The 18,616-nt window shown below is 37.6% G+C and overlaps 1 protein-coding gene and 1 long non-coding RNA gene across 3 annotated transcripts in view; one reads left to right on the forward strand and one right to left on the reverse strand.

The window, feature by feature from the left end:
* The window catches only part of LOC119740286 (HEAT repeat-containing protein 5B-like), a 95,048-nt gene that overhangs the window by 15,876 nt on the left and 60,556 nt on the right, over window positions 1-18,616 (reverse strand). For both annotated transcript variants that reach the window (XM_038215550.1, XM_038215549.1), the window contains 3 exons: window positions 17,399-17,580; window positions 14,645-14,713; window positions 1,101-1,280 (listed from right to left, as the gene is read on the reverse strand). In XM_038215550.1, the coding sequence (XP_038071478.1) occupies window positions 1,101-1,280; window positions 14,645-14,713; window positions 17,399-17,580 (431 nt within the window). The remainder of the gene's footprint in view (window positions 1-1,100; window positions 1,281-14,644; window positions 14,714-17,398; window positions 17,581-18,616) is intronic.
* LOC119740288 lies at window positions 8,445-10,125 on the forward strand. Its single transcript, XR_005272664.1, has 2 exons — window positions 8,445-9,056; window positions 9,423-10,125. It is a non-coding gene; the product is annotated as an uncharacterized LOC119740288 (long non-coding RNA).

Here is an 18,616-nt window from a genome sequence, read left to right on the forward strand (position 1 = left end):
CATTTTCCTTTATGACAGAAAAGAATTGATGCCTGTGAAAAAGACTGAGGGCAGGAATGTTAAGTCGTATTTACACTTTAACTCCAGTCTATCCGCTCCGTTCACAAGTACCCCCTCCCCGGCAAAGAAGGTACGTGGGGGGTGACCGACCGACACCATCTTGCCTGACTGCAATTTTGCTGCAACGACCGGCCGTACCACTGCGTGTACATAGTACAAATCCCCTGGTGTACGTGCGTCACACACAAGGAATGGTGCGCGTCAACCAGCTAAACGTCCCGCCCCTGGACGTCGTTGCTAGGTAAAAGGGCGCCCTCTTTCGTTGGCGCACCGAGCCCACATTTTTCCCCTTTTTGTAAAGCCAAGGTTTTATTCAGAGTTGTCATCATACGTTTAAACAGGCTATATACCAATCCAGGCATCAAATCACAATACAGTAACATGCCCCCTCCCCCACCCCCCGCCCAGAAATGATGGGAGGATAACGCCAGCTGTTGAACAGAACGACTTTCCCAAGACAGTAATTCTGACCCAACTAATACTCCGCCATTACTAAGGTCGTCTGTAAACAGGGTTCGACTTTAGCGGTAGCCCGCTAGCCAAATGCTAGTCAAAACAGTGGTGGGCTAGTCAAACTATTCCTTAAGTAGCCCGGCTGGCAAGTCAAAAAATTATTGGGATACGGCAAAGATGAACACACAGGAAAAAATAAATCATTAAATTCAGAAAGCAAACCTGTATCAATTTGTGTCTAATATTGTTAACTGTTAAGGTGAAATTATTAGATCTGTTTATTGAAAACACTGACAAGATTGCCTCAGGATACACGTTTTACATGTATGCACCTTATTGTTTATGAGACACTCTATAGCAGAAAAACATGCGGACTATTGAAAACACCCGCAGGTTAGTTAAGACTCTGTTTCAGTAACCCGACTAGCTAGTGAAAAAAAAGTTAAGGTCAACCCCGGTAAAGAGTTTAAGTGCCCAGATTAGTCTGTGGTAAAAGTTGCGGCAAACAAAAGATGGGAATTACGTTGGAGGTTTGATATGCCAGTATAAAATGGTTGTCATTAACCAACATAATTTGTTAACTTTACCTCTGCCCAGGCCTTGATGACGGCCAGTTTCTCCATGGTGGAAGCGCTCTCGCTGTAAATCTGAGCGGGGGCGCCCTTCCCCACCTGCAGCTTGGCGAGCGAGGAGACCAAGAGCTGATGGACTCGCCGTAGGTCGTTCAGATCATGGGCCACACCGCTACCGATCCATGCACTAGAAACCTGTCCACACAAATTTAAAAAAAAATAAAATATAACAATGATAATGATTTCTTTCCATGGGTTTTCTAAGTTCGTTTTCTTCTGAATTTCAATGATTATAATCACACAGAGTCCATTAGGCCAAAAAAAAAAGTCTCTGGTTTCTGGTATGGAGCTTGCCCAAAAAGTGGTGCGGCGACGCGGCTTTTTTTTTTTTTTTACCTGATTTTTTTGCTTCAAATCATTGAAATGTCGGCTGATGACTGCAAATGGTGCTCGACTAAACTTAGTGCAAATAGATGGGAGTCCAGAGAGGCCACATAAAGCTTATTCTCGACCATAACCCAATCTAAAAACACGTTAAAGTTGTGCAGCAGCAGGATTCCTGTCAAACCAGTGAGTTTGGCGGTTTTGAGACATCATCTTTCATTGAAAAAAAAACGTTTTCATTTTGCCGACGCGCATGGCTACGGCGACGCGCGCGCATACCAGAAACCGGAGACTTTTTTTTTTTGGCCTTATTAGTTCTTTTCAAAAAAGTACAAACGGTAGGGCACGGCATTTCCATTTAATTAATTATATTTCTGCGATTTAGATTTTCAACAGCTGTGCTATTATAAACCAATTTGTAGTTTTGTATACTCTTCTAAAAAAATCCAATAATGTTTAATTTTTAACAACTTTGTGATACACTGCATCTCTAACGACAGGTGCATTTTGCATGCCAGGATGATGTCATGTATGCATTTTAGTGTGAATGTGATATATTTCAAACCACTTTTATTTTGCAGAGTGTTACAAAGCCTCAAGTACTTGTACATGTACATGAACATGAAACAGATTTTTTTGAAAGGTTTTTTCCCCCTCTCCGGCATTTCTTTTAAAAGAAAAGTAAATCATTTGTGAGTACCGGTACGCATGTTGATTACAGCAGGGACTTCAGTACATCATTCATAAATACCTGAGACAGTTTACCATTTCCTACTGGATGAGAGCCCGTCACGTTGGTGCTTTCATACCAGTGTTTAAACCCTGCTCAGTGCTTAAACAGCAATGTTTAAAACCAGTCGCAATTAACCGCGCTCTGGGCCAAATGCATGCAGTACATGCCGCGCGCTCCGCCGGCTTGAGAGCCACTGATGCGATCTCCCTATAAGGAGAGGTTGAACATACCACACACCAAGGCAGGATCCAGAACACAAATTCTTTTGGGGGGGGGGCAAAACAAATTTGGTTCCTGAAAAATTTAATATGAACAACAAAGGTGAGGGGGGGGGGGAGGATGGTACAAATGTATTGCTTTCGTTTAGTTTTGTGGGTGGAGTATGCAATGGCTGCTTTTTTTTGCATTTTTTTTCCGGATCTGCCATTGCCGCATCACGGCGTGCATAGTTGATTAAAATGGTAGAGCAAAAATCTTTGGAATTGTGTCAATTTGACTTTTTTTGTAGTTATTGTTTAAAAAAAAAGTATTTATGAATGATGTACATTTGCAATTATAAACGGGATGTTTTAAACCAGTTAGGGGCCTGGTACAAGCGGCCACTTTTAAACCACACATTTTCAACTGCTCAATTACACTATTATCTCCTTATTAAAAAACTATCAGCAAAGTAGCTGCTTCTTCATCATGTACATGTAATTTCAGTTTGTCAACGTTCTTCACTGTATCGATACATGTACGTTTATGTTAAAAAAGAAGTGAACTTTCAAAGACGCAGACTACCCAATACAACTTTAATCATATTTCCCTTCCTTGATTGATCGCTATGGTAACAAATGCCAAAGAAATACGACTCCATATAGTGATGTACATGTATCCTAATGAAATATGACTTATGTACATGTATCTTTGTATTACGTTCATCAATCACCATTACCATGATTACCGCAATCTAGATTTTAAATGTCAAGGACTTTTTAATAGGGCAGAAAAGATTATCAAGCATTGGCAAACTGGGGCTTCAACCAATGACTAACAACTGAACCATTTTTTTTTTGGTTCCATCTGCCAAAATGCATCTCCGGAATTAGGTCTGAAATTTGTTTTTTAACCGGGAGTCTAAATTATTCCTGACAAGGTGGAGTAATGGCACAATTTGCAGATAGATAAAAAATGACATAGTTTGCTACAAGGTTTGGCGGAGGAAGACATGAAAGTGCACAAAGAAATTGTATCATACGGTACATGTATGTAAAAACCCTCCACTTGTAAACACCGTTCACATGGTGAACATTGTCATGCTTGAATTTTTTAATCATCCTGTTTATTTTAAACATGTGATTTTTTCCTGCTGACAGATTTGAGAATTAATAACTATAAAGTTAAAGTGTCTAAAATCAACCCTTTATTAGTCACTTTAGTCTGCATGTACAATGCCATACAGTATGGCAAAAGCATGCTGAGGTTAAGGCAATTGTGTGATTTCTACTTTTTAAGTGGAAACATCGCTCAACCATCATCCAAAAACATGTACATTTGTAAAAATATGTTACTTTAACTAAACTGTAAGATTAAAAAAACATTAACTTTTCATATACTGCTAAAAACAGACAATTGAATACAGGTACATCTACACGTATGTACATATGCTGGCCATTTGTAGCTGCAATTCTGCCCCATCTTGCCAAATGTGGTTACTAGTGGGTTAATGAATGAATAATCAATAAGGACCATTACATTATTACTATAAGGTCATTTTTACACAAATGTTAAATTTCAATATAATCCTGTAAATATTATTCCTTGTGGGTGTTCCTTGATATCTGTTGCCGGGCCAATTTATTTGCTTGAAAAAAAATATGCCAACAAAGAGGACCAGCTGTGAAAGCGGTACATCTGGACTTCAAACACTGCTCTAAACTTGCTTTCCGTTCTGCAACGTTTTGTTCACATGTATCTATCAGCTACTGTACATGTTTGTAATACTGTATGTAACATTTCTTCATCACAAAAGAAGTGATTTTTTGAATTACTGTAAAAAACAAAATAAGGTCAACTGAGGCTTTATGAAAGGATGAACTGGAATATGCCAGAGCAGTGCATCTAAGTACAATATAAGGTCACACGTTCCACAGTATAATTAATGCTTACAAAATGTAAATATTTAGACTCGTGTATTACAATTTTACGCACATATTTGTTAATTAAATTTGCCTAGATTTAAAATTTGAGGTTGTTTTACAGAGCCTCGACAGTTCGATAAAAGTAAAGCAGTTTTATCAAATATTTTTGAGCTTTCATTTACACATTATTAAAATGATGGCTGAATGATGGCTGTGCACATGCATATGTTACATGTATTTATCTTCAAGTAAACTTGAATCCTCGATACTGATCGATATTGAATCCTCGATATTGGTCGATCCATGACAACAAGCCATGCTACATATAACCATGTAGCACGGCCTACATGTAAGTCCATACCGCACTCCGCGTATTGCGCTTTTTTAAGATGTGAGCACCATTCCGTATAACACGATAGGATACATGCAATAGGATAACCGCTGAAAAGTTTGTGTACAACGTGCGTGTTCCATCTTTACTGTGCGGCAAGTTTGCTTGAAGATAAACTTGTTATCATGCTCACGTTCGTGGAACACGGAAAATGTAGTGCGTCTGTGTCCCACATACACAGACACACTACATTATTCCGTGTTCCACTCACGCTCGCGGGATAACTTATAGTAATGCTTTTGCTGCTGAATGTAGCATAGATCAGTGGTATTTGACAGCGTTCATTAAAAGCTTGTAGCAGCAACATGTAACAATTGGTTTACATGTCACTTGGTTTTCGGTCGGTCTGTCCCCGGAAAATTGACCACAAAATTGACCAAAATAAGCCCCCTTTCCTACAAAGTTTCCTACAAAATATGACTACCAAATATTAATTTAAACAAAAAGCAAACATACTAACTAAAAACTTTTAGAAATAAATGGATTTGGAGGATTGGTATGTTATAGAAAATATTGTTTCACGTTTTGGGCTTGTAGATGCTGGAAAAACCAAGAAAACCTATCGTATTCTTGTAGTCTGGTTACCTAAGATGTAGTCTGGTTACTTAAGATGAAACGGAGCAATGGGAATTGTAAGGTCAGAGAATCAGTCTAGCAGGGCCAAGCAGGCTTGTACCCCTTCACAGGTGTGTAATGAATTGCAAAGAAAAGTCAGAATAACTAAATATGAAAAATTAAGAACAGTTTTTGAAAAAAAGCCAGTTTTCTCCAATACTGGTCGGCCGACCAGTGTTGGAAAAATACAGCTTTTCTTGAAAATGTCCGCACATTTTTTGATGTTTGCAAATGTTGTACATTCCCTTTAAACATCAACCGCAAGTCAAAGTGGCCAACAATGTGCGTCATTTGGAAAGAGCTGAGACGTGAAACATAATTCAACCATCCAACAGCAAGCCAACCATGCTTTTAGGAGTGCACGGAGTAGGGACGTTTTTTGTTCAAATGCTATGCATCGATAGAGATCTAGAGGGTTTAATTAGGACAAGCACGTCAGGCAGATGATAAATTGCCATTAAGAGCAACCAGTAAACGAGCCGTGCTTTATCCTGGGACAAAAAAAAAAGCGTCGTAAAAGAAAAAAAGCAACGTTAGAATGGATCACTTGGAAAGTTGGACATTAAACTGGGAACTTGATCTTATGAAGAGAGGGAGGGTTACGACATTCTAAGCAATTTCTAGAGCTCATTGGTTGCTTTGCATTAAATGAAGAGTTCAGGCATGAGAATGAATTTCAATGAAAACAAAAAAGTTGTGCAAAAACAGGAAAAGATATGTGAAATCAGGCAAAGTAGCCCTAAACAGGTTCAAAATAAATAAAAACGCAGAAATTTGGGCAAGAAAAACCAGGACTTCCTGTTTAAACAGGAAGATTCTCATGCCTGAGTCTTCCCCCTCCGTAATCCGATTGGTAGGTTTCACGAGTAACTCCATAATGGCACAGTCATGACAGTACCGATGTGAGCAAGCTACATTACTTAAGCTTGACAGATTTTGCTTGTTGGTCACACCCAAACATGTTGGTTTTGTTTTTATAAAATTCAAATTCCCTTCTTTTCATCCATACACCTTTGAAAGTCTATGTTTTCCAGTCTATACATATATTTGTTTACCCTTATATCTTATCCACAGTTTTCTTGTATGTCAGTTTTTGTAGTAACTTGTTCTCTCCTCTTTTTTCTTACTTTTCTTATTTTTATATGTAGTTTCCTTTTTTTTTCCAAAGTCATTTCCCTTATTGTTTTTTCCTACCACATTGCGTTTTGTTCGTTCCATTCCATTTTCATCTTAGCTCCATTAACCCTAACGTACCTGAATCCATCAAAATCCACACCCCTGTTTCGGGGGATTTTGGCGGATTCAGGATACCTCCATATTGCACCAACTGGGGGATTGTGATGGATTCAGGATTGTAAGCCTAGTGGAACTGCAGGATTTTGATGGATTCAGGACACCTCTATATTTAGCTGTTGAAGAACTTTGGCGGATTCAAGATCTCAACAGATTTACTCTTGCCTAACTGGTGGATTCTGATGGACTCACTGGCCACCAAAATTTTTTGGCATTTTGAAATTGATGGATTTTGGCGGATTCAGGATACTTTCTAGTAAGAGCCCAAGGGGTTAGGGTTAATGTTCATCTCACTACTCTTTTGAATACTTTTTTTTTTCAGTTTACATTGACATGCATGTATACATATAATTTTTCAAACTGTTTTTATTCATGATACTTTAAATCCATTTTAGTAATAATAGTTTGTCTTACGTCTTATATTGTCCTATAATTTTTGATAGTCATTGTAAATCCAACCACAATTCGGCCTTGCGTAGCTAAAGGTGGATATTATATTAAACCATAATTGATTGATTGACTGCTATTTTTCAAGCTAAATAGTTATCAGCTTTCTAATAAATCAGTGAAAATGATCTGCAAATGATAAATAATAGATTAAATTATTTCTGTCAATAAACGTCTATCAATCTTTACGTTGAAAGCTTGAATAAGTGATTTTTTAAATTAAAAATATAAAATTCTTTGAAATATTGTTATCAGGCAGGAATGATTTAGATGAAAACATTCAGGATAGCACTGCAATGATATTGCATGAACAGCAATATATTTCAACAGTTTCAAAAAAAAGTTAAGGCCAGTTTTGGACAGCACTGTGGGCAGGCAATCCAACAGGCCTGCATATGGTACAATTTAATGTTTTTTTTTGTGCATTTTAGTTCCTTGAATCTTAGCCTTTTGTCATGTTTGTAGTTTGTCCTTTTGCTCCTTTCCTTTGTTGTGACTTGTAATTTTTATGTAAATGAATTTTAAAACTGTCATATATTTTAAAATGTCATGTACCGGTATTTTGCCTGAAATATAATCTAATAGGTAAATTAATAACATATTGGCTATAAATTAACTTGACATCGCAGGAGGTAATCAGGGCAGAAAAAAAGACTCTGGTCAAAATCGGACTCCACATGTGTATATCCAGATATCCCAAATGAAATCCAAGATAGAGGCAGTGATCAGATGACGCCAAGTTATCCAAAAATATCCAACCTTTTTAGATGTGACCTTTGCAGTTTTTCTTACGGACAAAAATCATTCTTGTCATTTTCTCATACGTACATGTAAGCCTTATTTATTACTCAAGGGAAAGAGTCTTCTTTTCTTTTTCTCTCATCCTTTTAAATATGGTCTGCCATTAAATCCTTACACAAGCTACTCTACGTGTTAATGTCATCACTTCAAGGAGCCCACTCAGCATAAATCTCTTTTTGTCATCTACAACCACAGATGTAGATTACTTAAGCCAGCAGCTGGCTCCCTCAAACTAAATGGCTTTTCCATACCAACATCTATGTACATTGTATGTACAACAGAGGCCCCAGTACATGTAGCGGTAGGTAGCCATATTTTTCAATTGAGAAACCACTGTTTTTAATCTTGATCTCAACTCTAGCATGGCAACTTCATCTCCCTTCTCAGGTGACAATAGTGATTGGTCTGTAGTCTTATGGCTTGCATGCATAGATGTCACGATGATGGATATTAAAAGGGCAGAAAAAAAAAAAAAATTTCTCAGAAGCAGAGATGTCCAGGTAAATTCCAACTCTCTGGCAACAATTAATAATAGGGCAATTCCACACCAAAGTGGACATGACACCTGTCACAATAAAACCACCCTTGTCTTGTATCTGTGACTATTTAATAGGTAGTGTGAATAAATCCTTTTTTTTTAACCCTTGTACAACTACGCATGAGTGGATCAGAGCCCAAACCTAGCCAGCCGTGGTTGACTGATCAAGGTAACAATAAGAACACATTCCACACACAATACCTCTAGGAGCATCTTCCATGTACCCACACGCACACAATACACATCCCTGATATCTCCACTCTGGTAAGGTAGATATTTTGCATATTCATGAGCTTTGGTTTAAATAAGAATGGGAATGAAGTTAAGTTTGAATGAGTGTGAGGAAATGAGATGGTAATTAGTGGAAGGTTGCTGGAATTTGAAGGGAAAGTGAGGTAGTTGTCTCCATGATTCTGAGCTGTGTACATGTACATGTATTTGCGCCATCACTCTGCTCTGCTGCAGCGATTTTTTATACTTTAGGGTAATTCAGACCCTAAGATCTTTTTTCCAAGCAATCTGGCTTGTGATAATTGCAGTGCAGCCAACATTGAAGATTTTAGAGTGCTTTTCAAGCAAATTTGTGCTTGAATGTGTTTTTAACTTTGGCGTGAGGGAGACAAGTCAGCAACATCGACCAGCAACCGTAAGTTGAAGATTTAATTGTTTTCATGATTAATTAAAAGAAAAGAAAATATTGTTTTCCCTTCATTATATTTATGTTGTGAGATTCACCAGGATTAAGGATTGAATCTAGAATTGTGAATTGTTTGAGATAAAATTGATTGGCTATATATTATGAGGATTGTTGCATACCTGATGTATATATCAGAAGTTAATTTAATTGTGTTAATTTAAGAATGAGAAAAGTCTAAGTGACATGAGATCGAAGTAAAGAGTAGTATTCATTTTTAGGATTAGCTTTGAAGAACATTTGATTGGTGATTCGGCCTGTATTTTGTATAATGACTCCAAATTATTGTGAGAGTTTATTGAAATTATAAATTTACAGACGGCCTAATCTGATCCTACAATTGACGAGGATAGATGCACGAAGGCGACGCCACAGGTACTGAAGTCAAGCCAGAGGGCTGAAGGCAGCTTACAGCAGCAGCATTTCCAGTGTTTTTAACCGTGGAGTGGGTGGCGAGAACTACCAGGAAGAAGTCAGTTGTTTTTATGCCTGCATTTATGTAATTGTTTTTTAGATAGTATTGTAATAGTGTATTTTGAATTTGCAGTAACGTGAGGACGTGAAACGTCATCAAAAGTAGGATAAACTATTCAATTTAAATTTGTGACTTCGTTCACACAGACCCTGCGGGGAGTGGACTGTAACTTACAGAGAACCTAATAATTTGGTAGTATTTGCGGAGAGAAAATTGAAATTTGATTCCACTTATACAGTGAAGATTAAGGAGTTTTGTTTTCATATATTTTGGAGAAGTTTAACTTAATAGTTTGCAGAAGGTTGTGAATCTTGGGTAGATTCAACCGTTCGTAATAGTGTTATATTTATTTTTGTTGGATATTTCACCAGTGTAATTAATCCCGTATTCATTCGTACTTTGGATGTAATTGTCCAACACAGCTGGGATATTTTCTGTTTATATATTTGATTGCAATTTACAAGTGGTGCATTTGAGAGTAATTAACTCAAGCTTGAGGTATTGTTGTAAGTAGGAGTGATTTTTAAATTAATAAATTAATTCGGAGCACAGAATAATTTGTGGACATTGTTTTATTTACCATTGTCTTTGAACATTTTAAGAGGAAGGTTAACTGGATCTGACAACACCAAAAAATTCAAATACATGTGATTTAAACAAATTTGGCATCAAATGAAAGCTAAAAGTCTATATTTTCAAGATTTGAAGTCGGAATTTTATTTTTTATACATTTCAGTACCAAAAAATAGGATTATGTAATAATCCTGTTTTAATCCTAAAAATGTGATTAATAGTGATATGAAAGTATTCTACCAAAACACACACAAAAATATGTACTAATGCCATCCGTTTCTGTCATGAGTAAGTATTGGTCTTGAAAAACCGACTAAAACTTGTTTTTAACATTTTGCGTAATTTGCTTCGCTTCAGTGACTTCTAATATTTCAGCCTTCGAAAATGTCCTTCCGTTACCGAAAATATACATATTTTTAATTTATTTTTAAAACTTGCAGTATGAATGCATTGAAAGTTATTGTGCAAAGCAAGTTTAGGTAGGCCTTCAATATGACATTATAACTGACACTGCTTTTCTTCTCGTTTTTTAATTACAATTAATTAAATCACGTCCTTCCGTTACCAAATTGGTAACGGAAGGACGGTAACGGAAGGACAAATCGTATTTTTATCAAATGTTACGACATTTGCGCTCATGTTTGAAAAATGAAAATCACTGCAAATACATGCATGTATAATGAGCATTGAAAGGACATTCATGTGACCCACCTTCACAAAAGCGGGATAAGCAGGGCAAGGTGTTTGTTACAAAGGAAGGCACAGGCATGTACAACATGTACAAGTACATATATGCTGATGTACCAGTACTTGTACATGTATGGAGTTGTTGCAGAAAATCAAATCATAAAGTTGCTGCCATCAGCATTCATGGACAATAGAGAAAGATACGAATTCTGTGAAGCCATTCCAGAAGCAAATTAAGTCAAAAATGAGATGGCAGAAAGTACCGGTACTTTGGGGCACTTTCATTCAATTTACATGTGTAAGACATGTGAGGTGCAATCTTTGAAAATTATGCCCAAGTTAACAATTTCAGTTTGGATGTTTATAAATTAATTGTTACTACTCTAAATCATTGTAATTTGATTTCAAACATTGATTTTAGAGTTCAATTAAAAGCAACACCTAACTGAAGCCATCAGTACTACCGGTAGATGTTTTTACCTTAAATGTACATGTAGGCTGGTTGCCCCCCCCCCCACCCTTTAGGTAAACCACTGAACCTACCGGTATTATTATTAAAAGTTGTTGGTGAACATGTAACCAATATACTCAAGAGTTCAAATACTGTGTATTTAAACTTTTAAGGATTGAGGTGATGGGTTTGAAGTCTATTTCTGTAGTTGTCTTGTGTTCGTGAATTATGTGTTTTGGGTTGTTTTCGTTTTTCTTTTGTTATCATTAATTAGCAGGCTTCTATCTTTATCTCAATAGTTTCTTGGGTATAATTATTTATGCCAGGTCTGCATATTGTTGATTTCACATTCAGTTACACATTTCAGCAATTTGTTTCACTTGTATTTAGTGTAAATTCACATTTTGTTCATGCTGTAATTGAGTAAACCTTTTGTCCTTCCGTTACCGTCCTTCCGTTACCAAATCATAATCTGCTTAAAACGTTGTAATTATAGTACCGAAACACTTCAAGTCAAATGAAAGGCGGTATAGTATAGATAAAGCTTCAGGGATTCCATTTCTTACCTTTAAAATATAATTGCCCAATAAAATTCACAGAGTTTACGCAAAACGCGAGTAAGTTGAAAAACCCTTGTCCGTTTTACCGTCCTTCCGTTACCGACCTCATTAATATTCATAATTCAAAAACGGGAGGCATTCTTCCCCCTCAAAAGTGTGGAAAATGAAAGTAGCATTCTAGCAATACAATTGTGACATTTGTTTGCTGTAACTATGAACAGTGTCTGTGATACACACATTTGAAATTTTATTTAATGAGTGAAAACGTCCTTCCGTTACCGTGGAATTGCCCACTAATAATAATAATTTGGGAGGCTAATCATCCTTACTTGCAGCTGGTATGCTGAATTGCGAAGGACGCGGCTACAACGTGGTCGGGCCGCTGGAACGTAAAGGCGCCTATGGCTGCCGGCCAAATCGACCCATATATGACCACGGAGCACAGCCTGAGATCAAAAGTGTTTCATTTTTCCGGCGAGAGGAAAACCGGAGGGCCCGGAGAAAAACCCTCATGGCACAGGAGAGAACCAACGCACAACTCTACTCACATGCGATCCGCGGCCGGGATTCGAACCGTGGTGAGAGGCGAGCGCTTTACGCACAAGCCACCCATGCCACCCAAAATTCTAAAGTGGTTTTTAAGTATATTTTTTTATTACAGATTTCAAAAGAGCACAATCTCAGCATTGCATGCTGATACCATCTTTAGTTCAAAAATTATGGAAGTCGGAAATCCAGGAGATGCGATGAAGTGATGTTATGAAGTGGCCCTATTTTGGCCTGCATCTCCACATAAAAATTCCTGACAAACGACTCATTTAGCTTGATCGCATCTCATGCATTTGGGTATTCCCCAGTGTGCATTCTTCCTTTGCATCTTATAGTGGAGGATATACACGTACACATGCATTCTTTAAAAAAAACCACAAAAAGCCAAAAAAAATCCATTCAAAAGTATATTTCTGCTCATATATTATAATTTTAGGAAGACTAGTCAGGTAAAAATTTGTAAATTCGACGAGCAAAGAGTTTCCTTTTAAATTTTATGAAGTGAAGTTTTGATATTTCACTTAAAGAGTCCAAACACAGGGATGAGATTGAGGAAGAATAAAAAATCCAAGAAAAATATTTGGTGAATCCAAACAGCAAGACAGGGTCTATAAGGTGCATGTATTTAAAATGTAACTGACCGACAAAAATGCCCACTGCCATCGTTTCATAAAAACTTAGTTTCCTGATTTTTAGATTTTATAACCTTCATTTTCATTCTTTTTTTGTGGGAGGGGGGGGGGTTTGAATAGTTTAACTATTCAGTCCTTCTGATTTGAAAATCACAGGTGTGTGGAAAAACGCACACCTGGATTTTTCTAGGCGTGTGATTTTTCTAGGCATGTGATCTTTCTAGGTGTGTGATTCTGTGGTCCAAGCTGGGACTGAACAATCTGGTATTTTTTTTCATAATATTCATCTTGGTTTTTCACAAATTATGAAGGGTAATTATGCTGTAAATGTATGCCAAGGTGTGGGGTACTGAGGGATTCAGGCGTGCGATTATTTGCACTTCTCAGGAAGCATTTAGGCGTGTGATGGCGTGGGGGTGCGATCGCACGCCTCAAAACAGGTCTGACTATTCATCCAAAAGAAAATGAAAATTTTTTTTTTATGAAACTGAAGGTTATAAAATCCAAAAATAAGGAAACGTCTACACAAACATGACCTCTGCAAACATGTTTTCACTGTTGCACATCATCTATCACAAATCAGAAACAAACTTTTTATTTCAATCCGAATATTGGAATCAGAAGTGTACAGAACCTGTTATCATCAGAACGGCTCTGTAGATGCATTTGCATATTTATTTTCCATCATGAAAAACACCCTTCAAGATACACGCTAAAATATAGTCCAGTAGATAATTAACTTTTTTGTTAATTTTCAACACGGTGGACAGGGCTCCAAATGAAAACACCTGTACACTTATATTATAACTGCTTTAAGCACAAGGATAAGGTTGATATCATAATGAAAGAGGATTTAAAAAATTGCCTCCACTTTGAAACAGGTTTAAAACTGTTTGCATGGACAAAAAATGTGAAAATTGATTGAGTTTGTAAAAAATTAACTTACATATCACCGACACACTAGCAGAAGTTACACAAAAAACTTTTTTTTTATTAAATTCCCCTTGAAAACAGCTTCCCAGCATTCAACAACGGATACAATTTATGCTCACTATCCATGCAAATGGAAAATGGAATTAAATAATAATCTTGCAATAACAGACAGTGCTTTTCCATAATGGTCTACCAGGTTTTCATTAGTTTTCCATTACGTTGATGTCAATTTTTATTAGCTCTGTGTTGGTTTGAATAATATCAGTTTGAATAATATCAGTACGTACGCGTTTCACACCTAACACGCAGCGAACTTGCAGACTATCAGCTGTCTCGAGCACGCAACATGCATGTGAGATGACGTCGTATCATGATTGTTGTGTTTACTGCTGTTTGTTTTCGTGATTTTTACATCAAAATCCAAAAAAATCCAAGACATAGGCCCCTAGGTATAATTAAATGACAGGAGGTGATTTCCAGAATATGAAATTCATTAGGTATGAGGACCGGACGTGCTTACATACATAATACATGTTACTGCAGTGCATACCATTGCGCAGCCTGCACTGAAATATTAATTAAGCGGTGGTGGACTCTGTTGCAGACGACTGCCAGGGGGAGTAAGATGGACAAATGCAATAGCCATTACAAAACCCAACATTGATGTTGAAGCTACCTACCTGACAGGCCATGGCCGTTACATCAGAGGGAGTGTCGGGGGAAAAGGCTGGCCGCAAAGCTGCCCCCACCTTTGAAGGAAATCAAAATCAATGTATAAATAGAAAGAACAATAAGCATAACAGATTAAGCATTAAGCAAATGTGTTCAGAGAAATTATTCGTAAGGCAAAAAAAAAAAAAGTACTCGGTCTCTGGTCAGCGCGCGCGTCGATTTTAATCATGCGCGTCAACCTTCTTTTTTTTTCAAATTAACACGGAAGCTACAACAGCGCTATTGCCGCGCCTCCTCAAATTTTTGTACCAAGGAGCACCAAGGAATGGGGAAATTGCACCAAGGCAAATGATAAAGGGCACCAAGGCAAATTATGGAGGACACCCATGTGTAATGAGGACACTAAAAAGCAAAATAGTACCCACCTTGTCTGTACAATACAAGCTTGAAAAAAAAAAAAAAAAAAAAAAAACGCGTCGCCGCATCAGTTCCGGAACTTCGGTCTGACCAGAGACCGACTATTTTTTTTTTTGGGCCTAAGCTTCAAGATCACTAAATGCATACAAAATGTAAATGGTCCCCAGTACGTTTTTAAGTTCAATTTCTCACAAATAGATCACAATTTTTTAAATTCTTTGAATTTGTTTTTTTTTTAGTGCTATCACTAGGATTTTCAGTGATAAAGGTCAACAATTGAGTTTTGACAGTCAGTCTAAGTATGTGTGGGAAATATTGCAACCTGTTACACATTGCGGTGAATGGAGAAAATTAAGATTAGTTGTTCTAGCACAGGCCTTTTAAGAGAAAGGCTTAATTTCTCCAAAGCTATTTTTGATTACTTGAAATAATAACAATGCAACTAATTAGCCATCAAAACGATCATAGAATAACCAAAACGATGGTTATTCGATGGAGTTTATGCACACAATACGTACGTCAATAGTTGGTGCAGCAGTTATCAATGACACATCGCCTCGTGATGCAACCCACGAAATGAAATAATCGTTCTTCATTGGGTAAGAATGCAAAATCAACCAAGCAGTAACTCAAGGTTACACATTGTAAACCTCGTAAAACCTGAACTTACCGCTTGATTAATTTCACATTCTCAACTTAGTACCAACCTCGGTTGGTACTATTCCGCGAGGTAAATTCCCAGGGTGACTTGAGGTAAAACCAGGGTACACCGTAAAAAAAACCTTGAGATAAACCTCAAGATACCACTTGTTTAATTGTCACATTCGCCCTTATCTTAGCATGATACAATTCCATAGGTAATCTTGCAGGGTAGCTTGAGGTAAAAACCTGGGGTATACCATGGACCCCATAAAACCTCGAGGTAAACGTCGAGATACCACTTGTTTTAACTGTCACATTCTCCCTTATCTCAGCTTGATACAATTCCATAGGTAATCTTTTAGGGTAAAGTTGAGGTAAAAACCTGGGGTATACCATGAACCCCATAAAACCTCGAGGTAAACCTCGAGATACCACTTGTTTTAATAGTCACATTCTCCCTTATCTCAGCTTGATACAATTCCATAGGTAATCTTTTAGGGTAAAGTTGAGGTAAAAACCTGGGGTATACCATGAACCCCATAAAACCTCGAGGTAAACCTTGAGTTACCACTTGTTTAACTGTCACATTCTCCCTTATCTCAGCTTGATACAATTCCATAGGTAATCTTTTAGGCTAACTTGAGGTAAAAACCTGGGGTATACCATGAACCCCATAAAACCTTGAGGTAAACCTTGAGTTAGCACTTGTTTAACTGTCACATTCTCCCCTTACCTCAGCTTGATACTGTTTCACAAGGTACACTTTCAGGGTTACTCGAGTAAAATCCCAGTCTATGGAATATCCCCTCACACAGTAAGGGTCTATACGTGAGCAGATTCTGTGATGAATTATGCAAAACAAGACTTGCGTTTTGACATCCAGATTGTGACCATTCTATCGGGGCTTTCGTAAACCGTTTTTACACCTAAACACGGCACCTAAACTAACCAATCAATGGCTTAGTCCACATTTCTGAATAAGATGACGTCACAATTTCTAAAGTCGACTGGCTGGCATGCGGGGTTGCATAAAATGTGCATGCTTTGATACATCAGACATTCATTCCTGTCGCTCTGCACACGTGAATGTCTGATCCTCAGACTAGTAAAAAAACTTCACAATACCTCAAGGTAAACCTTGAGCTACCGCTTGTTTAAAGGTATAGTCCATCATTTGTAACTTGTGCATTTTGTTCGTTTGAAGCAACAAACATCCAAAAAATCTGAAGAAGGGTGCTGAACAACTAACCTGATGGAGTTTCAGCTCAGCTTTAGCTGTATATTCCGAGAAAAACAGCATTCTAGGATCCGATTTCATATCAAAAGTTGCTGAATCATGTTTGGAATTGGGCCTGAATTCAGCATCAGAGACACGTTCTCACTGAGCCAAATGCAGCTACGCGATGTCACGCACTGATCCGACGAATTATAGTAACCGCGCACGCGTGTGTGTAGTGCCAACGCTTACACGCGCTTCGCCGAATAAAAAAAACGAACTACTAACGGAAATTTCCTTTGGAAAGGCCTTCTTTCGTTGATTTCTTCAAAATAACAGCTTGCCAGAAAGAATAATTTCACAGGGAGTTTAGTTCCCTTACTATCTTTCAACCAAGCACGTTTTTCAACAATAATTACGTCAGTTACTTTTTGGATAGCTGCAAATGATGGAATATAGCTTAATAATTGTCACATTCTCCCCTTACCTGGGCTTGGTACTGTTCCATGATGAAGTGTCCAGGGAACTCCGGTTCCGGCACCCGGGCAAACTTGTTGATAATGTCCTGAAGGAGCAGAAGGCCTGCATTCCTCAACTGGCTGCTCTCCGAGGTGGCAGCAATGAACGCCGTCCGGACCAGGTCTGACAGATGCAACACCAGGTAGTTGTCTGTGCATCAATCAAGAATACTGCCATTAAAATTTGACTCAAAAGGATTTGTGGGGTTACGACCGGTGTATCTGTGCCCTGCTGAAAAAAATCCATTTCTCCCTTTTTATAGAGTTTTAAAGAAAGTGTGGGGTTTTCCGTTTTTGTTTTGTTTTTGCTTTGAACCAAAATAGTCACTACACTCTGCACTGTGTTTGGTTTAAATACTGCATTTTTGTTAAAGGGAAAATACAACATTTGCAAACATCAAAAAATAAAACTACCAAATCATTTTGAAATACCTTGCTGGACTGTTAGTGAATGACAGTGTAAAGCATCCTGTAAAATCATGGCACCTGGTATACTGTCATTTTCAAGAAAAGTGGTATTTTTGTATCAATTTCCAATGCTGATCAGCCGATCAGCGTTGGAAAAAAAACTGGCTTTTTTTCAAATACTGGCCCCAGTTGACCATCGCACTTGTTTGCAATCGATTACACACCTATGAACGGGTACAAGCCAGCTAGACTGGTTCCTTGACCTTACAATTCCCCAATGTATGTAAACTGCTCTGTTTCTTCTTATATGGAGTCAGAGAACCAGACTACAGGAAAATGATCGTTTTTCTTGGTTTTTATAGTATTTTCAAACCCAAAACCTCAAAAAAGTCAGCGTAACTATATTTGCTATATATTTCCAACCCCCCAATTCCATCCATTTCTGAAAATTACAGCAAAAGCAAATGATGTATATTGCCTTTAATACTGCTTTTTTGTTAACGTTTAAGTTGGAGGGCTGATACACCTATTCTAGTAGGACCTTTCTAATAGACCAAATGCCTTTGAGAAAGGTAATTTTTCCCGTGAGAAAAGTACTGATAGATAAAAGATCAGGTCTACTGACTTCTATAATTTGTATATTTCAGGTCAATCCAGTCATTACCATGGTAACTAGTATCTTTCAGCTTCTTCTTTTTTTTCTTTTTTTTTAAAAATATGTATGAAGATTAATATTCATGTTACTCTCGATGAAATAAGGACCAGGATGATCCAAATTG

This window comes from Patiria miniata, unplaced genomic scaffold, assembly GCF_015706575.1.
Source record: "Patiria miniata isolate m_02_andy unplaced genomic scaffold, ASM1570657v1 HiC_scaffold_5, whole genome shotgun sequence".
In the NCBI taxonomy this organism is placed as follows: domain Eukaryota; kingdom Metazoa; phylum Echinodermata; class Asteroidea; order Valvatida; family Asterinidae; genus Patiria; species Patiria miniata.